The 25,115-nt window shown below is 33.6% G+C and overlaps 1 protein-coding gene across 10 annotated transcripts in view; it reads right to left on the bottom strand.

Moving 5' to 3' along the window:
* The window catches only part of Eph (Eph receptor tyrosine kinase), a 470,301-nt gene that overhangs the window by 12,411 nt on the left and 432,775 nt on the right, over positions 1-25,115 (bottom strand). For 3 of the 10 annotated variants that reach the window (XM_081739976.1, XM_081739980.1, XM_081739977.1), the window contains exons 6-14: positions 19,447-19,607; positions 17,235-17,673; positions 12,751-12,862; positions 11,377-11,447; positions 9,792-9,842; positions 5,320-5,711; positions 4,028-4,237; positions 2,263-2,441; positions 1,229-1,387 (exon numbers count right to left, since the gene is read on the bottom strand). In XM_081739976.1, coding sequence (XP_081596102.1) covers positions 1,229-1,387; positions 2,263-2,441; positions 4,028-4,237; positions 5,320-5,711; positions 9,792-9,842; positions 11,377-11,447; positions 12,751-12,862; positions 17,235-17,673; positions 19,447-19,607 — 1,774 coding nt within the window. Of the gene's footprint in view, positions 1-794; positions 908-1,228; positions 1,388-2,262; positions 2,442-4,027; positions 4,238-5,319; positions 5,712-9,791; positions 9,843-10,959; positions 10,978-11,376; positions 11,448-12,750; positions 12,863-17,234; positions 17,674-19,446; positions 19,608-25,115 lie in introns of all 10 variants that reach the window. The other 7 variants (XM_081739984.1, XM_081739985.1, XM_081739986.1 and 4 more) reach the window with 6 other exon arrangements.

Genomic DNA, 25,115 nt, shown 5'->3' with positions numbered 1-25,115 from the left:
GACGCTACAACTGAGGTAAGGCAATAGTCGACTAAATACCTTGTTAAATTGATAACCAATATATTGCCTTTCACAGCTGTTTGCTACTTTCTTTAATTCAAGTTTAATTAATGCCACCCTTAATTAAAGCTTCGTATATTGAATATGCCACCCTTAATTTAAGCTTCGTACATCGAATTTGACACCCTTAATTCAAGCAACTCACAAATCACTCCACGATACTAGATTGCATCGAAAATTTGCGTCATTATCGGGAATTGAGCACTTTCATAATTCCTAGAATAAAATCGCTTCTCTTTAACTTTTTGGTTAAAAATGCAATTTCTAAAATATCGTAAAATACGAAAAGAATTTAATGTCAGTTGAAAAATCGGTCAATTTTACGCAATATTCTAATAAGGCAAGTAATACGTATATGCTGGAAATTACTATAAGTTCAAGCGCATTCAGAAAACATATTAATATTTTATTTTTTTAAAAGGTAAAATAAGAAACACTCTCGATCAGGAACTCATATCATGGCAAAAAAAAAAAAAATCACTCTAGGTATTTGAATATTTGATTAACGGAATTGGGTATAAAATTATTCTAAATCATTTAACATACAATCTTAGCTCAATGAAGCATTCACATAGAGGGAATAAAATTAACATGCAAGATTAAATAATTAACTAATTAATAAAAGAAACACCAACAGTAGAAATTGTGCAAAAGCATTAGCATGCAAAGCAATTATTACTATTATAAGAGGAGCAAGAAAATCAGAAGCAAACGTATGCACTTAAGTCTCTCACCTTTGTGTTATCACCTGTCACCGAATGAACTCCCCTATCCAAGTTGGTTAAAAGTGACCCACTGCGGCCTAATCGTAACAGGAGCATAATAAGGATTTTGAGGTGGTGGCCTCCTGTAGGTAAAGAATGTCCTGTCACCACTTATATTAGTTGTACCTTTATAGTTTTTTTTTTTTTTTTTTTTTTTTTAGTTCTTTTTAAAAATAAATATTTACAGTTATATGAATGAAAATAGAAAAAAAAAAAAAATGCCAAATACTTATTGTTTTGCCCATAGCTGTCCCCAGTGCTGATGCATAATGCACAGAAGAAGGCAACATATAAACATGACAAGCAGAAATTTCAGCTACTTGTATTACACAGGCACACAGAAAATAAAAAATAAAAAAGTAAGAAGCTGAGTACATAAAAAGGAATTTTAATAAAAAAGTTACCTGTTTTGTGCTATTTTTCTCAACGTATCTGGACATCGTATCAATTTATCCAAAGTTTTGACTATCGACGAAAAGGTCGGCCTATGTGTTCGTTCCTTTTGCCAGCAGTCTAGCATTAATTGATATATTGCTTCAGGACAGTCCATAGGAGCTGGTAACCTAGAAATATAGATTACATTATTTAGTTTTTTTTACAGTTAAATGTTTGACAAACAAACATTACATATTTAGCATTTATTTCAAGAACAGACGCAATGCTAAACAGAGAGCGGTTATATAAGATAAGAAATGACGCATATTTGTAATAATTCATGAACGTGTTTTCATTTATTGCGTCTAATATTTAATATATTATTAATTGTACTGTTTCGGTGTTCCATGAGACCTTCTTCAACAGATCGGACAACTCACTAGCAATCCATTTCACGTCTCAGAATTTCTTCTTGCACTAATTTGTTAATCATAACGTAAATTACATGTACTACAATTCTCTTTCTTTGAAAATGCTGTGGATGAACTAAGTGATTCGTCACTTCCGCCCTCAACCTCAGTGCGGAGTTTCAAAACTCACACTTTTGCTTACAAACACATCTACTAGCTAAGCAATGCATAGGTGGATATGTGTTCTATTATATTTTTATGTGAATACGTAAGTTTCCTTACTTCCTATCTTTAATCCGTTTATCCTAATTGAAATCTAATAATAAAAGAGAACATTAATTACTTTCTACAAAAGTGTTACTCATGAAGGTATTCAATACGTGGCGAAACGTTACAAAAATAGTATAATACTATCACGAACACTAGTTATTTCTTCGGTCTTTGGAATATTACTTCAAGAAAAGAAAGAATAACTACCGTGTCTTTATACTGTCAAATATACATATCCCGCTTTACATCTGCATATCTACTAAAACAAGGATAAGAGCAGCATCTTCATATTAATTTCATCAGAATTTTTGCTCAGAAATTCCTTAATTTCCCCATAGAGAAAAACTCGTTAAATGAAACTCACAAACCAATTTTCAGCTTACCTGTACCCCTTCTCTATAGACTTAATAACGTCTTGATTACTCCAGTTCCAATACGGCCGTTCTCCATACGACATAACCTCCCAACAAACAATACCGAAGCTCCATACATCTGACGCCGATGTGAATTTCCGGAATGCTATGGCTTCAGGAGCTGTCCACCGGACTGGAATTTTACCTCCCTGCAAAGAAACAAACTTCTATTTAACACAAAATTTCTCGTTCTCTGTACTGAGAATAATTTTAAGGGAAAAAAAAAGTACTTATGGAATTATACTACACATACAAATTGTTCATGCAAGCTTTACCAGAAGTTTATTTATAATAAGTTTCGGCAGAAATAGACTTACCATGTAGCATTCAACTTTGTATTACTGTCTAAAGAAGTAGCATATATATTATGACGGAAATAATAGGTACTTACATGATACATATGAACAAAAAAAAAAAAAAAACATATTGAAAGTATTAATATCACTTAGTTTTCAAATCACAAACGGAATGCAAAGAAATGAAAACACTAACAAGTATTCTGAAAACAGAAATCCGATCCTGTGGCACTGATAACCTTATTGTGCAGATAGAATTAATTTTAAAAGTTACATTTGTGGACGAACTACGCAAGACACTGGAGAACAGTAGAGAAAAGTTAACTGAATTGTAGTAACTAATTATATGAGAAGATTATATCCTAGCCATTGTTAGTGGCACCGTAGCCGCGAATACGGATAGGCATTTACTGCGCTTCGTTACTTTCAGAAGAAGGGAAAATGTCCTCAACTTTTCTTACATCAAAGACATGATGAAATTGAAAGTAAAATTATATATAGATATATATATATAACGTTTATTTTAATCCCTGTTAGCAGGATATATATACTATATATTTATCTTCAAAATCTACGTCTATTTACTTTTATACCTAGGGAAGGGGAAGAGGGTTCAATCAGTACAGTGAGATCATTTATTATATGTTAATGGACTTTCATTTTCTTTTTAACAAATTAATTCACCAAATATTATATTTATTAAAATCATTGTACTACATGAAAATTAATACATTAATTAAAAGTATATTCTCGCTGTCTTTTGTGTAAGAAAATATTAAAAGCAGAATACTCTCTACAAGAAGTCAAGATGAGAAGTATTACAGTAAACTGCCATCAGAAAAAAAAAATAACGTTTGAGATCATTGGCGTAGCTAAGGTCCGACGAACAGTGACAGTCTTGAGGGAACTCAAACCTGCCCAGATCTCAAATCTCAAGTATACTCTTTATTGCTACAAACTAAAGGAAGAAACTGTATCTTGTAATTCTTGTAAGATTTTGAGTACTAGGTAAGGTTTCTTCCCTCAATTTGTAGCGATAAAAAGTAATTCTTACTGATATGATTTGATTTCACAAGAGTCCAGATGTTCTACTTCTGGTTAAATTTCAGGGGCTTTATGCAGAACCGTTCTGACGCGTGATAAGTGCCGTACCAAAGAGTTCGACTAACACATGTTTCCTGCAGAGTCAGACATTTAGTATGACGTTAATCATACGTCAAAACGACTCTGTTAAGGCCCCATGTGTTTTCCAGACCCAGATTAAATACGAAGCTATTATAAAAGTTTCTATTTGTCACTATAAAATTTCAGTTTAAAATATTTTTCTAATAAAATTAGAGAGAATACAGATTGTAAATAGTACATTTGTATCCCAGGGATTGAAACATGTATCAACGAAATAATTAAATCATAGAGGACAAGGACGAACAGGTACATACCCTAGTAGTATAAGCTCCTTCTGTTGTACTTTCAATTTCTCTGCTAAGGCCAAAATCGGCTATCTTGCATACTAGCTGTGCATTCACCAACACATTACGTGCCGCCAAATCCCTATGGACGTAGTTCATTTCGGACAAATACTGCATGCCCGAGGCAATGCCTCGTAACATGCCTACTAATTGTAGCACCTGGAATTTCCCATCATTTGCCTGTAAAAATAATATTATTATATTAAAAATCGCACTGATTTTAGCGCATGAAACAGATGAAAATATTTTATTAATATAACAATCTTTGAAAAGAAAAATAAAATTATTTTGTTGAATATGATGAACAAAATACGTTATATCCCAGCGAAAAGTAATAATGCTCTTACTTAAAAATAATTCGACCAAATTAAATTTACGAATAAAAGCTTCATATTTGCTGAAGACATTTTTCATTTTCTTTCATTTGTTTCTTTTACTATTATTAGAATATCTGAAAGCGTAGGCAGAATTAACTGCTATGGCATGAGTTCATAAACATTCAAAAGACAAGATGAAACATGTCTTGAGCTTCATTAAGTTCTAACAAAATTGCTGGGCCAGTACTATTACAGAGGCCAAAAATGGGTGACCTGGCTCAGAATTCGAAGATAATAAGAAGCCACTTCTAAAATGAGCCCATGCATGTGCAACTGATTACACGATCGATTAATGAAAGCGTACGAACACAGAATTGCTGTGCCCTGGGGATCAGGATGCAAGATATTTTCTGTAAGTATTCCATCTTACTGTTGTTATTTTCTAATACACTACTTTTCATGAGCTAAAAATGTGTGAAATGCAAATACAAATGCCACCTCTTTTGTTTCTAGCAGTGATATTTTTAAAAATATATAACAAGCTTGACTGAATTATTATTGGCAATGTAAAACATAAAGAGGTAATTACGCATTAATACTTGGTTGGTTGATCATACAAAAGAAATTATCTTACTATTTACACAAAGAAATTTTACATTAGCAGTCTTGAATCACGTTTAAAGAAGGGATTTGGAAGAACGAAACACGAAAGCACTTTTCTTTTGTATTCTGTACTCATGCGCCTTCTGAAGAAAGAGAGAACAGCTCACAGCATACCCAATATCACAGCCTATGAATATGATTTTCTTTTAAAAGTCATGAATGAATTATGAAATAGCTGTTCTGTACAAAGGGACGGAATTATATAAATATTCAGGAATCTTAAAATATAAATAATATTTCAGCATGAGCCAAGAGATAAGAAATCGAGAATACAATACTTACACGTAGGAAAGTGTCCAAGGAGCCATTTTCCATATATTCTGTAATAATCATTACAGGGTTTGATTTTGTAACAACACCCTGTAGGAAAATTACATTTGGATGTTCAAACTGGCCCATAATGCTGGCTTCCGTGAGAAAATCCACACGCGCCTTGTCTGAACTTCCAGGTTTCAAAGTTTTTATTGCTACATCTATGTCTTGTCTGCCTGGCAGTTTCAACTTTCCTCGGCAGACGTCTCCAAACTCCCCACCGCCAATGATGGCTTCTATTGTGATGCACGACGCATCAATCTCCCTCGCGAACTCCTTCACAGCCTGATTAGGATCCTCGTACGTATGCGGGTCGATGTATGTCCTTGACGCCCCAACTGTCGTGAAAAGTGGTGTTGTCACTGCAAAGGAGACACCAGTTCTTGTTTTTAGAGCACGAAAATACAAGTAAACAACTTCTTACTGACTATGACTAACATTCTAGAGCGAATAAATAAGACTAGAAGTGTGGGGAATTCAAAATTACTTAAAACGTCTACAGAAAGATAGTTTGATATGAATTATATGATTAGTCAAAAAATTGACAACCTTGATACAAACTTGTCCCAACTTTTTTGAATTTTTAGTGAATAACTGCATCTACCTATAAAATGCTATGAAAATAAACTAACAAGTGCTTCTAAACTTTTTTACAGACTAGAAATTTGGGTCCGCAGTTTATGGTGTCATGAGTAATGAACACTTAAATTTAAATAGTATATGAAAAGACTTTGTTTACGTAATAGTTTTTTGCTTCTGCTGATAACACGGCTCACTTTCCAAAATTTTTGATGTTTTTTATTGACTTTACGTTATTCACCAAAATTTAAAAAAGTCTTATTAAATCATTACCAGAAAAACAGTATTCTATTTTTTAAAAATAATATAAAGGAACAAAAATATAATAACTAAGTTTACAAGATATTGATTTAGAAAGGTGAGGAAGATGCAATTATTTTTAAAACGATCATTAAAACCAAATTTACAGAGAATGGCGTCTGCTTTTATTTGAACCAAACTGTATACTCTGTGTACTAATGAATACTCAGCCAATCAAGCATCACAACACTACCTATTTGAAATTTCAAATAGTATATTTCTTTTTTCTCTTTTTTCTTGTTTCTACACTGATTTAGAAATAAAAAAAGTTATAAAATATATACATTTGCATATACTGTAATAATTAATACATTTTATAGTACTACTATAATTACTCTTTATTATCATTTATGAAGGAAAATAAAGTATGCACGCATTTAAAACTATAAACTGTATCATATACCAACTTACATACCCACGCACATAAGATCCTTTAAGAATAATATCGTTCGTGCCCTTTTTGTTGAAGCCATATATTCGATACTACCATCTACCTTTTCGAGGGTAAATAGGAGATACTACTTCCTTTAAAATGAACATACGCATATTGTTTCACTGAACTAATTGCAAGATTTCATCACGCCATGCATTCGAGACATCTCCGAGAATGAGGTGTTTTATTTTCGAATACAAAGTTATATCACTTACTCTTGTTTAGCACTCAAAGTGTGTACAAATGAGGTTTTAAATGATGAGTTTCTTATGTAAGTAAAAAAAATTTCGTAGCTGAATATTTAGGTTGAGCTGAAAACTATTATGCTAAGTTATGTGAAATGACGTAACAGATCTTCAACATCTTACAAACCTAGAAATTGGTGCCAAATGTTAATTCCCAAAATATGGGAGTTAAATAAATGTACCCAACATATACTTTCATATTTTATTTAGGTTTCCTTACTATTTAGCTGTACTTAACAGCTCATGTACAGTCAGCGACAAAAGTTCTTTCCGTTGGATAAAATTTATTTTGGGAATAATGATGGTATGTCTGGAACGTACAGAAAATTACAATTTCTTTTAATTTACTGAAAAGTGTACTCAAATTGTCCTTCCATTATCAAGTTATTTACGAAACTATTTTCATCAAACGGAAAGTACTTTTGTCACTGACTGTACTTGAAATAAAGCTGTGAGATGTCCTTTCTATCTATGATATTGATAATATCTTTGCTACCGAATTTTTAATCTATATATTACCTGATACTACCCAAATACGCTTCAACAAAACAGGTAGAATCATATATATATACATATATATTAGCTATTAATAGCGTTGAATACATGCTCCATTTTCTTTTCTTCTTTTAGCCCATTTGATTTATATGAAGAATTCACTGTTTGCTTTCAAATTAGTTATATATACAGAGTGTTGATTAATTCGTGTGTCAATTTCATTGGTTCACTGTGTAAAAGTGGTATGAGGTAATGCCGTGGAATTTGGTGTAACTTTAGACGAAGGACATAAGTTTTGTTTCGCCATAGAAGCATGTCACTTGTACTGAAGGTTGAAGAGATATAGGGTCAAAGATCACATTTCGATTTTTTCCTTATGGGATTCCAATGTTAAATTCTGAAAGAGCCTGAAAAAACGTAAATCGAAGTGATAACAAAGAAAAAGCTGTATGGTATGATTCTATGTCGTAAGCCGACCAAATATGAGTCAATCAAGTGTCAAGGTCAAAGGTATGGTCAGATCAAGGTCACAGGTCATCTTGAGAAAACACTTGAATACACTGAAAACAACGCAATGTCCGTGCCTCATCATGTCAATGTCAAATAGGTTCTCAAGGTGACCTGTGACCTTGATCTGACAGTGACCTCTGACCATGACATTTAATTGACGCATATTTGGTTGGCTTGCGACATAGAATCATACCATACAGCTTTTTCTTTGTTATCACTTTGATTTACGTTTTTTCAGGCTCTTTCAGAATTTAACATTGGAATTCCATAAGGAAAAAATCGAAATTTGACCTTTGACCCTATATATCTTCAATCTTCAGTACAAGTGACATGCTTCTATGGTGAAACAAAACTTATGTCCTTCGTCTAAAGTTATACCAAATTCCACGGCTTTACCTCATAGCACTTTTGCACAGTCAACAAATGAAATTGACACACGAATTAATCAACACCTTGTATATAAATTAAATATTCAATAAACCAATTTAATTTAAGTAATACTAAATTTATATACTACAAGGTAAATTTATTTCGTAAAGGTACAGAACATTTAACAATACATTAAGAAGAAATCAGAGACACACCATTAAAAATGCAATTCATTTTATAGAAAACAGAAGAGTAATTCCCTATGGAATTCAATGGGCTAAAAGCAGAGACGGTATGGCACTCAACACCGCTAAGTATTGAAAATTACACCTTTCGTATTCACATTTTAGCAAGTAAAATTTAATGTGGCTTCGACAATTAACAAAAAAAGTTAGAATGGCTACAATTAAGTTCTGATTCTAATATTGTTGAAGTTTATGGAACACTACTAATAAGATTATGACTCAAAATGGCGGATCTCATATACAGGGTTTACAAAATGAGTCTCAATATTTTGGGAACAGATTCTTCACATCAAAGTATGGGGAAAAAACGGACCTGTGCTCATAAGTGGATAGTTTCGGAATTATAGGGTGCCGAAAACGTGAAACAAGTGAATTTTTAAAAGTTTATAGACCTAGGCTTCACTACTATGGGACTTATCGTAGCCGGATCAAGACATCACTGAGAAACTGGTATGTGAACTATCCAAATATCCATGTTTAAGAATACTCCAGTACTTGCATACCAATTTTTAGAGAGATAAGTGGAGAGCGATCAAGTACTTCCAAACAGCCTCTCTAAAAAATTATTGTGCAAGTATCGGACGTTCTGAAAGATGGCTATATTATCGGTTTAGTTCACCTACTAGTTCCTCAGTGATGTCTTGACGCGACTATGATTGGTCCTATAGCAGTGGAACTAAGAACATTTAAAGTTCACTTTTTCACGTTTTTGGCACCCTGTAACAACGAAACTATGCACTTCCGACCACACGTTCATATGAACTTTTTTTCTTATTTTGATGTGAGGAATCAATACTATTATAATAAGTAATTTATTATATGGATGCAAACACACACTAAAAATCAGAACCAACAATTATATATTCAAATAAACATAGATGAGACACCGGGGTATTAATATCTGGACTGCGTAACAACGATAATTAACATTAACAAAGAACAACTGTGCATAAAAGCCACATACACACCGGAAACAAGAAGTACAGTATTTAAAGACAACACGTTAATCCACATATAATTATTAGTTATACTCCCTCCACCTACTGGTTAACATGTAGAACCACTAACAACATCCAGGAGACAGACTACTACAATAAGCTGCTAACATTATATATAATGAAAAATTAAGAGGATGTTGTATTTAATCAAAGAAGATTCTACAATAAAGCTAGCCCAAAATCTATTTAGGCTATCCCCTGGAGACTAAGAAGAGAGTGACAGAAAAATCCCAGCGTTCTAATTTGCTTAAGAGTGTGTAGTACTTACTGCCATTGGTATGAGTGGTAACTATAGGGGGACTCTCCAAATTGCAGTGCACTGGAAGAGGGCCAAGAAAAAACAACAAAATTAACACAACTCAAAATATATTTAACTACATACTGTTAAGTGTGTGTGTTGCAGGAAAGTGAGCGGTGTTAGTTGTGATACTTTGGCACAGGATGTTCATAAAATCCCTGTGCAAACTGGAAAATGTGTAATAACTTTGGATGTTTAACGACGGAAATACATGCATGTATTCCTTATTTTATGTAAGATTCACATTTCTAATATCTAACATGCTACATATCTTCCATGGGAAACACAGCGCAAATTGGGTTTTAACCAATTGAAGGTATTTCTCAGTTGATTTCACGAACTCCGTCTGTGATGGCTTAAAATAGCTAGTTTAAAATAGCTCATCGAAGTTATTCATGTGGTTTTCACATAATTTCCAAAATTCAAAGATTCAGATGAGGCAAGAGGTTATCTGAGTTATTCAGATCCAGTTATCTGAGACAATAATCATTCTGAAACATCCGAGGCATAGTGCCAGGATTACGTTCATCGCTTGCTCACTTTACTGATTTTGACCATGTTAAAACATTTTTCTACTCAGCATTTAAAAGCGGATCACATAAGCAATATCTTGAGAGCACAGAAATGTTTTCAATGATTAGAAAACCAGTACGCGTAACGATCAGAGTCACGTGAATAACTTTGATGTAAAAATAATATATATTTACCGGATTTATTGCAATGAATCCGAAGATGCTTTTAAACTTCTACGGAGTATAAGAATTTTTCTTTAGAATCCTGTGAAATCCGGGGATTATCCCTAGAAAACAAGGATATCTGGGAAGCTTAAAATAAGAACTATATTGGTATTTATTTTCTGAATGCAGTTCTAGGTGCATTTCTGCTATGCGAATATTCAAAATTAATAACATTTACAGTTGCACAGGAATTTTTAGATAACCATCCTGTTTAATAATAATGATAATAATAATAAAAAAAGGAGAGAGGATAAAGAAGTAAACAGAATAAATAAATTCAAGGCGCAGGTTCTAAACCAACAAGTCTGTCACTCCATTATACTTTCATTTCTTTTTTCTATCTTTTCTTTGTTCCTACTTGTGGCTTTCTTTTCGTTTAACAGGACAAAACTTACACTTACTGTAAGTAACTACAAGTCCTGGTAAGCATGAAAGAGAAAGAGAGAATAGGACCATTTAGAAAGCACATCAACAGCGATTACTATTCATCAAGTAATACTTGGAAAGAAGGACTTGTGCAACAACAATACACAGTATGGGATTATTCAGTTCTGTTCTTTTAAAATAGGCAAGCATGAACAACTTTTGAACAACACATTTTGACAAAAAAAAGGAACGGAGTACTTTATATATGAACGAACATTACATAAAAAATACTGTTCTTGAGAACTAACAATTAGTAACACATATAAAATAAACAGGTCAAAGCAACAGTGAAGCCTAGTCACTACATCTAAAAATCAACGGTCTGCGCTCAACATATAAAGAGAAACTACAGTGTATAAAATAGAGGAAATATACTAGAAGTATGTTCTTACCTTCTCCATTTCTGTACTCCAATGTATCACAGTCACTAGGTTGCTTCTTATTGCAGTCATCGCTGCCCCTACTGAAAGAAGAAATACTATCAGCTCCTAGATTAAATGTGCTTATAAAAATCAGCAAAGCTGAACTTTATGTATTACAACTATCAGGATTACTTCTGATAAAATGAAATCATATCCTTACGAATTCAATTCAATCCTAAGAAATGCCTAACTGAATTCTATACACCCTGCGCTTTGTTCTATGCGTTTGATATGTCTCAGCCATATTAGACGTGTCAATAAGCAAAGTATATTTCCTGGTGCTTATACATTTCAGAGATTCCATGCTATATAACTTTCTCAGAAATTTATCAAAACCCTCTGAATCAGTGCTATTCAACTTTTTTTTCTCGCGTATCCCTAGATACAGTTCGCCATCTAATTGTGTACCCCTGAAGCTGTTTAAAAGAAATTAAATCGAAATGAACTTATTAAACTTAATACACATGTTCTGTTGATTACGTATACCCAGAAACATCTTCGCGTACCCCCCAGTTGATTAGCACTGCTCTAAATAATATTTTAATGATTAACAACTATAATTTTGATGTAATCTAAGTAAAAATCTAAGCTATATTTTCAATCAACAGGACTTACTAATCGTCTGTTCAGTTTCATAACTACCGTTTCCACTGATCTCTAGTAGCTAGCACGCGTTCCTTTTTTCTTCCCAGTCTCGGGTTCTATTTCCGGTGAATTGTGTTCAACGCATTACGGTGGCTCGGATTTCACCTTAAGCTGTAGATCAACGCTTCATATAGCCTCGGGACTAAAAAGAAGTGACGTAAACTTCAATAAAACATAAGTCTCCAACACTATTTCAATTTCCAATAAGAACTGGTCACGCTTCATGTGTAATTATCGTCCCATATTTTAGTTTTTTTGAACTTGAACTTGTTCTCTCCTTTAATCAGATTAGTTCAGACAGAATTTGAGATTTATTACGGGAAATTTTGAACAGATGAACTGCATCTACTGTTTTCCTTATATTGAATGAATATGAACAGCCATCAGTGAGCAATTATTTGATTGAATAAGATAGAATTACTCATTTTAAAATGCAACTTTATTCTGTATCCACGTTTAATATAACTCTTCTCCCTTTCAGCCTGAGCCTTCCACTGGAGTACACTTGGTCCCCCTTCATGAGTAATTTGTTTTAGTATGAAATTCTGAGCACTAAGATCCATAAGATGATATAAACAAATAATAAAAAAAAGCCAGATTTTTTTCCTGTTAGATATAAATATGAAACTTTAACTAAATATTTAAGTACCACGTTCAAGCACTGCCAAAGATATACGTGATCAGAACTGCAATTCTCACCTTCGTAGAAACAAAACAGCCATGATAATTACAATGACGAAGAGCACAACTACAGCAACAGTCGCTCCAGCAATTATCCTTACTTGCATATTATCATCGTCACCTACATAGGCTAAAAGAAGAAAAGATAACAATAATAATTCCAGAACAAATTTTAATAAAATGATAAAGAATTTTATTTTAGTATTTACTTTGCATGCAACTGAAAAGATATTTAATACTGTTTTAAAACATGAGAAGGCTATAATAAATCTAATATTAAGAATATAAACATATTGATTTTAATAAATAAATAATAATGCTAAATAAATAGACGTCCATACTATTAACTAAAAGTAAAATAGAAAACAAATTATTTTATACACAAATGCCCGCGTGTCACAATTTCAATTTTAATTTCGTATCACCATGACAGTATGACACATGAAAGAAGGAAGAAAAACAACTTAGTAGACCTGTTAAAAAATAACCTATTTTTTTTCCTTAAATAAATTTTATTTCTGTTTCGTTCTATGAGTGATATCCATATGACAACATCCAAGCTCAACAGATGCAGTGAATATACCTTTAAATTTTGTGTTCATAATGAAATAAGTAACGAGGAGTTAAGTTATGACTCAGCAAGTTATCAACATACAGAATCACATATTTGTCTCCCACCTTAACAAACTGTAGGCGTAGTGTTAAAACCAGATATATTTTGTTAGGTGAATGCGATACCTCCATATTGTGCGGAATTTGCCTGCTTCACCCCAATATGTTACTACTTTCGTTATCTTTTCCCTTTTTTGTTTTCTATCGTCACTTGCTATATTGCTTGCATGTTAAGTATGCTATTATGTTTTACGATAAAAAGAACCCTTATCGAGAAATGTGCATGTTTACAGCCTCTTTCTTTTAAAAAGAGATTAAGCAACAAACTTTCTAGACAGAGTGCTCCAATGACGGAGATTTTACATGTGACTGAAACCGTTCGATGTGATAAAAAGCACCGCATGGAATTTCTCACTTGATAGGTCAACTGATGTGTGGCAAACTCATAAGGCATTAATTATCTAAAAAATTACAACATCAAGGTCAAAATATTCTGAAATAATTAATGGCGTACATGTGGAAAATTAACTGATTTTGTACAATATAAAATTAGCTACCATGGTCATATATGAAGTCTAACTTGCTTATGACTTAATAATAAAAACTATACCCTGAAAGGATGAATGAGATAAAAGCGCTATGACACGTAATGCGCCCGCATTAATACTAAAACCAAGAGTATTCCTTAGTTTACTTTATAAATATTCCGCTGCCACAACGTGCAGAAATCATTATGCCTTCTACACAGAAACCTGTTACATTTTCTTCTCAGAATCAAAACTTACGTGACGCGTTTTGTTCATTTAGAAGACTTCAGCAAGTCTATTTTAGAAGTACGAAATCTATCAGCACGAACATAATACTCTTCAATAACATTAGTGATTGGTAATTCCGGAACAATTCGTTCTAAAAGAACAAATTTTTCAGTGGAATGAAAAGATCAAATCTCTGAAAAGAAACCGGATTATTCTGGCGGAAACAAAGGACAATTTTACTCAGGAGAATAAAAACATGGATTCGATCAATGTAGTTGACAGATTGAATCAGTGGATTTGGTTGATGGATCCAGATGACGAAACTAAAGAGACAAGTGGACCCAGTTAACGAATTGCTATGGATAGAATCGGACACAAGCAATACTTAAGAACAGGTGTACATTTCGTGACGAAGAACATTATAATGAACCTATTACGAATGTCTAGAATCAACCAAACTTTCCTTCTTCGTCCTCATGTCCTTAGTTTGCTACAACAAAAGCAAGAAATAAGGAAGAAATGGAACTTTCTGCGCATATCTCGAAATATGGCAATTCTTCTTTATACACTACTACTTACTCCTCCCTCCCCTACCAAAACGAACCTTACAACAATTTACCACGTGATATAAACTTGTTTGACTAGTTTAGCTGAAATGAGGAACGATATTAGAGACCTCGATTGGAACTGGGAATTATTCATCAGAACTAAAGGATTCGATCCAGAAGAAGAATCGAATCTCTCTTTGCAGGAATCAAATTGAAAATGGAAAACTAAAGAAGTTGGAAACATAAGACTTAGCAGAACGAAAGAATTCGTTCCTCTGGATCGAATTCTTGTTTGGAATGGATTGAAAGGAATCGGTTCCGGAAAAGAAACCAAACTGACTATCAATATAATACAATGTCCCTGTATCTTGTTCCAAAGATAATTAGAAAGAGACAAAGAAACTGGTACGATGGCGACGGAAGGAACTGTGATGGAAAGGATGAAGAAAAAAAGTGAAACGAGATTGACTTAACAGACGGAATTAAATCAGATAAGGCCTACATCGAGATGAAAAGCTAATTGCGTTGACGAATTAGGAATTCAACGTTCCTTTTCAGTCCCGAAAATATGAGACATGAACTTACAATTTAATGCAGGATTCGAAGCAGAAAAATGCAAAAAATCGTAGTGCATAGAAGTCTTCTATCGGTGATAAGTGATAACGATTTTTCGAATCACACGTTTGTCTCCATTATGCAATTAAGAATATATATATATTTTTAAAATTAACACTGAAAATGTAAGAACTTGCCCTCTTCGAACTTGATTGGGATTATGTTCCTGATAAATGCAACTTCTAAACAAACGTCTAGTATTTAGTATATATTTATGGCTTAATACTGTAATTAAGGATTAATAACTTAATTTTAAGTTTATACAAATATATGTAAAAATTCATCTTTCTTTCTTTGGATTTAGGTATTAATTGTAGCTTCGGAATCCTTACCGTAAGTACATATGGAAAAATTTCATGATGACATTACAGCGCTATTGCTCACGTAAGCTTAGGTTGCGTTAAGTGATATGTGATTGTCTGAGGCATGTTGTGTGCTCAGTGTCAGATTGTGAAACAGGTGATCGAATGGAATAGCGAGCCTGTATTAATTTTGTCTAATAAACTTGGAAACACGGTTACACAGAAGTACAAAACGTTGCAAAATAGTATTCCGTAATCCATTAATAAGTTGCACAACGACCTTTCAATGGTCTATGCATTTCCAAGTTGGAAGAATGTCTACAGAAAATGATCGCCATCGTGGTTGCCTACACGTAGTCGGGATGAGGAAAGAATTGCCCAGGGAAGTCAGATACAACATATTCTGCTAACTATATCGACTGCAGTTGTTGCACAAGGTTAGATTTAGGCTTGTAAACATTTTTCTCTGTAAATCTCCAATATTTCATGAAAAGAATGGATTTACAAATAAATTCGGTGACAAAGGATTTCATTCCTGAGATAATGAATGGACATAATGTTAGGATTTCGGATACTGAAAATCTCCATACAATTTTGACACTGGAACGTCATGAAACCAAATTAACGTTTGTGTCATTTCCCACTGAAAGATTTATAAATCCTTCTTTCTTTTAATGGGTTATACGTGTCTGGATATGTCGACACGATAACTATTCCCGCTGAACGAGTAGATTAGTGCTGATTTGATTTTTTCAGCAGGATGATACGCTACCGTGTTACTATATCGACGTTCGGCGCTTTCTTAATGACACCTCAACGAACGATTAGCCGTGAAGCCGAAGGAGATTAAGTGCTGTTGCGTTGGGAACCACGGCTCTGAAGACGTCACCCCATGTAACTTAGTATTCTGGTGTTTCATCAAGAATCATCTATACCATCATCTGCAACGAAACTGCTTGCCCACAAGCATTACTATCGCTGTCACAGAAGTTGATCCCAAACGCTATGTAAAGTTTGACAGGAACTTGAACATAGATTTGTGTAGTGCACTACATACTGATCGTACATTGAAAATTTACTTTACGTAAGAAAAATAAGTGTAAATTAAGTTTATTTGCATTTCACGCTTAAACCGAATAATAATAATAATAATAATAATAATAATAATAATAATAATAATAATAATAATAGAAATCAGGAACACCATTTAAATGTATTCTATATCTGTGTAATAACATCGTTACCATTCAGTTCTCGTATACATGGTAGTCCCAATATGTCACTCCAGTTTCACACATCACAGAAAAAAGCCACGCTACTCCTGCTCTACTGAAATAGTGGCATCGCCTAGCTAAATAAGCTAAAACTAGCTTTCGCACAAAAATCAGATGGATAACAAAATATACACTCTATCTTACTTTAACCCTTAAATGCAAAATCAAATAAGTAGAAAAATGACCTATCAACGAAAAAAATAAGTACAAGAATATAAAAAATGATATATGAAACAGTAACTGCATATGCATTCTTACCACAAACATACTTCTCTATACATTTACTTATTTTGCAGAGGAAGATCTACATAAAACTTAGCCTGTAAGATCTATCAGTTACATTTGTATGTGAAACCTTGTTCGTACCAATACAATGATAACTTAAAATATTTGTACCTGTGCCTAGCACCTGTCCCGTAGTTTTGTAAATTGGAGGACTGAATTCACCCCATCCTTTGGTAGTTTTCGCTCTCACTTGAAATCCATACTCTGTCCTTTGTTTAAGACTTGTAAACGGCGATTCCTCTTTCTTTGTAAGAATACTGGAAGCATTGCTATCATTGTCTTTTATAAAATAACGAACTTCGTACATTTCAATGTCTGTGTATGGATCGTCGGGAGCATCCCACTCTAGAGTGATTTCTGTTGATTTTACATTTGTCACTCGGACATTCGTCACTGTGGAAGGAACTGTAGCTTCAGTTGTCACTGTTATGTCCACATAATCACTTTGACCCGCTAATTCAGTCACGCCATTCTCTGCGAACACCTGGAACCGGTATGTTGTGACTGGATTCAGACCGGAAATGGTGACTTTAGTATCATTAAATGTCTCCTGAAAAGAATGAACAGAAAATTAGTCCTATGCGGTAAATGTTTGCATTACGAAACCAAGAAAAAGTGTTCTCTTTGTCGTAATTCTGGCATTATTTTTTGCTTTGAGTAAGGTTCTTCCTTTATTTCTTACAATTATTACGACTATTATCGAATCCTTAGTCAGAAAATGTATTATATTGAAGACCAGTAGGTCTAGCAACGAAATTACTTCATACAAGAATTCGTGATAGCGTTACTTAGATTCACGACTTAATTATTACTAACAGTAATTATTTATTTAAGTTTTTATTAACTTAATTGTCTACAATATTATATACTTGCTTTAAGAGTAGCAAGTTGCACAAGCTTATTGTTTGCTCAAATTTTTATGTGATAATCACGGGATAAATTTATTTCCTTTTATTACAAGATAACCTTACAGAAATCTTATCTTTATTGAGTAGATTAATTTTCCAGAAGTTACTTTTTTTTCTAAATAGACCTTCACAACTATCGGAAACTTTTCTCAACTCTTTGTGATTTACAATGTACAATGTTAGGTTTCTTTATAACAAATATTCACAACGGAAATACACGCTGTTGTTTTATACATAATCTTTATACTTACAACTTAGTCCCACATATAAAAAAAATTATATACCAGCTCATATATGGTAAAACGAAATCCTAAAAAAGCTTGCAGAACTTTATTTCGAGAAGTACAACGAAATAAAGTGTTAAATAATTTTGGATATATTATTTACAGCTGCATGAAATACGACAATGATGTTTTTCTTAAATTCGGAGTGGAAAAGTGAGACTGGAGTAAAGATCGAAAACAGGACACTGGTTATTGTGTTGACGCGTCAGCGCGTATTAAAGAATCCGTATGACAGTCTTCTATAGATATAGAAGTAGAAGAACAAGTCATTTATTTTATGAACAGCCATTCTCTATAGATAAAGATACAATGAAATTCAAAAATACAAAGAGCACACATGTGCAATTGCGCCGGACATCGAGCCTGGGTTTTCACATTGTCAGGCAGATAAGTTGATCATTACGCTTTCCAGTCCCTTTGAAAGCCAACTTCTGTTGCGCCTAGGCAACTCAATGATCGTGCCTGTACCAAAGATATTACAATAAACCGTGGTAAAGACAACAAAAAGAACTTTATTATATACCTTCTCATACCTCAACCACGCAAAACTTTATACTTTCTCATACCCCGTCCAAGTGAATGAGTTTTTAAACTCATCAATATATTTTTTTAACTAAAAAAATCTGTTAACTTCGAAAGGATATATATAACCGCAGCAAATATTTCCATGTACGGGATATGGACAGCCTCTGTTTCCAGTGAAGATGTTAACAGACTGATACAATCGCTCTAGCTGTATATTGCAAAAAAACAAAAAAAAAAAGCTTTCGTTCAAGAGTTATTGTGTGGGATGAAGGACAGACGAGCGTATGTATTAACATTACATAATAAATAGGTTGTTTTATAATTTCTCTACATTTACGAGCATACGTAACTCGCTGATAGAAAACATCATGAGCTCAGTAGACAAGTTTCATGTGTGATCACCATATTGCAAACTGAATTGCACAAAATCCTCTATACTGTCCAAGAGATGACTTGACATTTTCGCGATATACTTTTACAAGCGTATATGAAACGCTCTTCAACTAACAGTCACAAAAACAAATATTAGAATAACCTAACCAAAAAAGTTTTCGTAATTACTTATGGTCGTACTGCAGTTAATACAAGAAACAAATAACTAATTACCGTATTTGGAACATATGTAACGGTGGTCTCACACACATCGCAAACAACTCTGTAGACTGTATCAGTTCGTCCGCCTTGAAAATGAGGTGGATTCCACGACAGCGTTACTGTAGACTGGTCAACGAAATTGACTGTGAGGTTTTGTGGTGCGCTTGGAGGCTCTGAAAGAAAAAAGAATACAAACGAAATTAACATATATATCTGTGAATTAACACTCTAGCAATAAATATCGGCTGCATTAGGAATCTATCAATAAATTCATACATTTATTTCTTTACAACAAGTTATAGTCATACTAAGTATTTTTGTTAGAAAATTAGATTAAATTCTGTATTTCATTGGAAGCCATGCGGTTTCACAATGACCTGTACATCAAGTTGGAAGATCCTACTAACCTAAGCTTTAATTTAACGTAAAACCAACGTCACACTAAAACAATATAAATTGCACAGCTTTCGTAAATTGAACAATAATATTATTACATCCTTACTATTTCAAGACTATCCTTTACTTTTGACAGTTATAACAAAAGAGGAAACACGCTACAATTTTACTTTCTCTTGAGTTCTGATTACCACTAAATCATCATCATTAAAAAAAAAGAAAAAAAGAAAAAAAAGAAAAAAAACCCTCATACAGTCTTGGTCATCAAAGTATTTGATCGTATCCCATAGAGAAAAGGCACTCGCATCGAAATAAGAGACAGCGATGAAAAGTGTTTATTTAGTTTACAGAAGAAATTACTGAAACTCACGGAGAGTGTTGCCAAGAAAAAAGAAGCACTATTAGCAAATGGAGGATTAACCTTCAACATATAAGTATGGGCGTAAAGTTAAAAAGATACACATATGCCAAACTAATATTTTCCAATAAAAAAATTTCGAAACAAATTAGACCTAAGTCGGACCATCAGGACGGTCGTAAAAGTAATTTTCTCAACAATAACATCTATTACTAGAGGTTAGTGTGAATATAAAATATGGCATCCGCGACATACAACTATGATTCTAATGATAGTCTCTAACATAACAAATGGAAATACCTCGTTTACAGTTTTGTAAGTCTCGTTACATAATATGATATCCAAGCCAAATATTAAATACAATCTTTCCCTACTGTGTTAAATAAAACGGAGTTAACTTCATGCAGACACAAATTATGAAATTAGTGAACAACATGCGTAGTTACTTAAAGTCCCCTCAAATGCAATTTCTGATCCATTTTTTTTTTTTATCTCGTTACGGCATGAGCGTTAAAAAGGACCTTAAAAAAAGGAGAATAAACTCCATGAAATTCCATTTTATTTCATGAAGTTTTGAAGACAAATCCAGCGAAACATAATTTTGTTCGTTTAGTTAATAGTTTCAAAAGGATATTACACTTTAATTCAAGACGTCAATAACTAAGGGTTTAGAAGGATGATGACACAATTCTTTTTTTATGTCGGATATTTGTAATCGTACTCTCCATCCGCATTATGCCACGAGTGACTGGGAAGTAAATTTAAGAAAAGACTGTTCGTTAAATGGGGAGAGATGTAAATTCTAGGAAGACTATTTTTATTTCGCGATTCTCAATACTTTTCCTTCAAATCCTAATTATTTCTTATTACTACCACCATGTAACTATTAATCTCCGTATCCAAAAGTTTGGGCTACTACTAATGATGTACAGAACTTAATTACCCTTATGCAAATCTCCAAGTCTACATCTCTTCCTCCCTCCAAGGTTTCTCTCAGAGCGATGTCACAAAATTTCCCAACCTTCGTTAGCGTTCCGTACTGACGTATGGAGAAGAAGGCATTTTCTCCGGAACGGATCTTCATAACCAACTAATAACACGGCACAAGAATCCCCGACGGGCGTCTTGAGGATATTTAGAGCCCAACCCAAACCCAACGTTAATGGGGTTACGTGTTGCGCTCGAGTTTATTCTAGTGTAAAATGAGGCCTCATCATCAACTAAATTTCAGCTTAATAAGCGAATTCTCTCAAAATGCCAATAAGTACTTCTTCAACATGTCGACTCAGGATGGAAGTCAGATTCAGTACCATATTTCACGATCAGAGGAATGATTTCAGAATATAAACTCAATATCATTAAAATAATAATAATAATAATAATAATTGCTACAGGAAAAAATAAAAATAGAAAAGCTGTTTTACTTTCAATTTTTTATACATTCTCGGCATTTCACAAGCATAGATCAATCAATTAAAATTTATAAGATTACAAGTTACAGGACAAATAAAAGTGAGAATTTACTGAGAGTATAAATATTTCCTCAGAACAAACTGCAAATGTTTCTCCCCACAATCAAATATTAGATTTTAGAAACTTAAAAAAACCTTATCAAAAACATGAATATAACTTCTGCTTAACATATGTTTTTCTAGTCCCGATTACTTTTCTTATTATTTTAATAATGTTATTAATTGTATTTTTTTATTTTTTTATTTTATTTTATTAATTTTCACACCACATTCTCCAAATTAATTTACGATCCACTTGTTGTCGCAGGAAAAAATTAGACTTCAAATACACTAGCAGCGCTAATAAACAAATTATACCTGATTCTTCTCTTCTTGCTAGTTCCATTATTCTAATCTGTTTGGGGAGAAAGGGGAAAACAAAACAAAACAAAAAAGCACTGTCTCCCCCCCCCCTATTGTTTCGTATTTTAGAAAGGCAATTCATAAATTTGTCTTTCTTTCGTTCTTAAACAACACAGAGTGTACACGACATTAAGAAGAAGCCGTGACGGCTCAGTAGTAGAAGGTTCACCTCTGGTGCGTGGGGTCCACGGTTCGATTCCAGACTAACAGGCTCATTTCTATCAGCCAGGGCCGGCGCTAGCAGTTTTACCGACCTGGGTGGTACTTCCACATGCCGCCTCTTTACTCCGTAAACCTTATCTTGACAGAAGACGTTCAAGTGTCACGAAAGAGTAAGATGCCCCATTTACAAACACGTATAAAATAGAAAAGTGAAAAAAAAATAAATAAAAAAATGAATTACTTCTCTCAAATGCTTACGTAATATTTAAACGACTCCATACGATGACACAATATTCAGTATGCTCGATTTCACTGTGCATCAGTGATATACAACAGCGCATACAGAAAAAATAAAATAAAAAATATGCTTTAGTCACGACTAAGAATTTTAATTTTTAAGCTTTTTATATCAAAAGCTGTTTTCAATAGAGTATGGAGCATGAAGATAATACATTGAACGAGATATACACAACAGAGATACATAAATTTAACATGCCTTAATTGAAAGGAACTTTTCTTGCTTTGATATATGAAAATTCCTTTATCACATTCGCGTAGTCCAATATTTCAGTCAATTCGTGTTCTATAGCGATTGACATTATCGCTAGACCACTCAAGCATGTTTCAGAATTGGAAAAACTTAGATTTTAATAAGCTTAAGTTTCGATAAATTTCTTTCTCCACTTGCCAATGTTACCAGTAAGGTTAACCAATCACGTCTAGAACTTTGTAATAAAAATCGTTCTTGTATCTTGTTTGTATATCTTCAACAGCTTCATTCTCTGCCTCGTATTGAAGCTGTCTCTTCTTCTTTCGACTTCGAGCTTGCACTATATTAAAATCCGTGGATTATCCGTATCTAATGCTGATGCCAACTCCATCGCATCAACTAAGTAAAATTGAAACTTTGCACCATTTCTGCTCCTCTCAAAGTACTCATATATATTTTCAAAAAACCCGACTACATCCAACACATGAGAATAAATGCTTTGGCGACTGTTACTTACTGCGTTTATATGAAGTAAAAAGTCATACCAGATAACGAGTAAGCAAAGGAAAGTAAGGTCACGCAACTGGTTTGCTATACACACAGCATCATGGGTTTTATTATCGTTACCTATTTGAAGTTAGGCATCTTGAACCTCTCCTATTTGATCTAAGTGGAGTCAGAGCATCAATTCAGCTCCCCCACCTTGTGGTGCTTAATGGTTTTAAAGTGAGATTGCTAATATGTTCCTTTAGTATGACTCAGCATTGAACTGACGCAGTGAAAAAGTCAAACATTTTTTAATTACACATAAAAAATGGCGTAGTAAGATGCTGTGGCTGCATCGTTAACGAGAAGGTTTAGTAAATTACTACTGCAAGGAACATAGAAGGCTCGGGAATTTATTTCTAAAATTCTCTTCTGAATACCTGAATTTTTGCCTTTCATATTGGAACCATTGTCATATTCTTGGCCCCTCATGTCTTCAATAGGAGTGTTCATTTCCTTTAGCTGTCAGAACGTGTATGGCAGCGTTTATTACTTCTGTCAGTCGTACAGTCAGATGATGACTATAGTGATGTATTACGTAGTCGCCAATCTATCCAGCAGAAAGAAAGTACGAAGTTGTCCATCGAAAATGGGAAAATCCTGTAATGTATGCGCAATTGTGCAAATAATTCTAGCAGACATTTCTCAAGTAAAAATTAAGCTGTACGATTTCCTATATTCGGAATGAACAACTTGTAAATTGGTTAAAGATTCGCTGCTAGAACCTACATGTCTTTAGGTGCTATAGGCTAGAACGGCCTGTCTCAAGTGGGAGTGTACTTTTTGCATACTTGGAATAAAGCGTTAGAACATTGCTAAATAGAAAAATTATAAAAGACACCTTGAAAATTTTATCCACGCTAGCTGAAAATCTTATCTACGCCGCTGCAAGAGAAATATTGAACGAGATACCTGTGGCTAGTAGTTTGATAATTGAAAATGAGGGGGGAATACTCTGAATTTCCTGAGTGAGTATTTTCCTGAATGTGAGTGAAGTCAGCTCAATTACATTCTCAGGTGAACACAATTTTATTTTTCCATATGGGCCTATTACGAAGCATTATATTTTGATAGTATTCTTTTATTTTTCAAATTTTGCCGCACATTAGACTTGCCGCCCTGGGCGGTGGCACAACTCGACCCCCCCCCCCCCTCGCGCCGGCCCTGCTATCAATAAAACATCACTTCGACATTAACAGAGGTTATTGTCGATTGCATAGATATTCTAAAAGTATTCCAAATAACACCTATGACAAAACGTGGGTACTAACCTCGATTTAGTAGTATTTTATGAAATTGCAGACGTTTACCATCTATTTCAAGGGTTTTCAACATTTTCCATTGGCGTACTACCAGTGGTACGCGTACTACAGGACGATAAAACTCTGATCTATTTTAGTCGATTATAAGTGTGTTTGTACGAAGTCCTTTTCCTTTTTAAAATTATATATATTGCATGACTAGATAGGAACTTATCACAGATAATAATAACATGGAAGCACAAACGCACTTTGTGACAATTTTTTTCCTCCTTTTTGTTGGAGAGGGGGAAAAGTTATAACAATATGGTAAGAAATGTTAAGAGGGCTTGTTATATATCGTCAGGTGGGTCTTCTTGTGATGTAGAGCCTATGTAAACACGGTACTATGTAGAAAGGCCAGAGAGGAGATAAAAAGATAGTTTGTTAGTAGGATTGAGATTGAAGATTTTGGACCGATGATTATATATGAAACTAAATGTTCAAGAATAATTTAGGAAACTTTTAAAGAAGCACTAATAATCAACAGATAGCAGCAAGTGTCCCCTATCATTCCATTGTATCTTTTTAGGGAGTGACAATATTCAAAATAATTA

The sequence above is a fragment of the Thermobia domestica genome, chromosome 15 (genome assembly GCF_964235325.1).
Source record: "Thermobia domestica chromosome 15, izTheDome1.hap1.1, whole genome shotgun sequence".
Lineage (NCBI taxonomy): Eukaryota > Metazoa > Arthropoda > Insecta > Zygentoma > Lepismatidae > Thermobia > Thermobia domestica.
The sequence above is the reverse complement of the archived record's forward strand: the minus strand, read 5'-3'. Positions and strand labels throughout refer to the sequence as shown.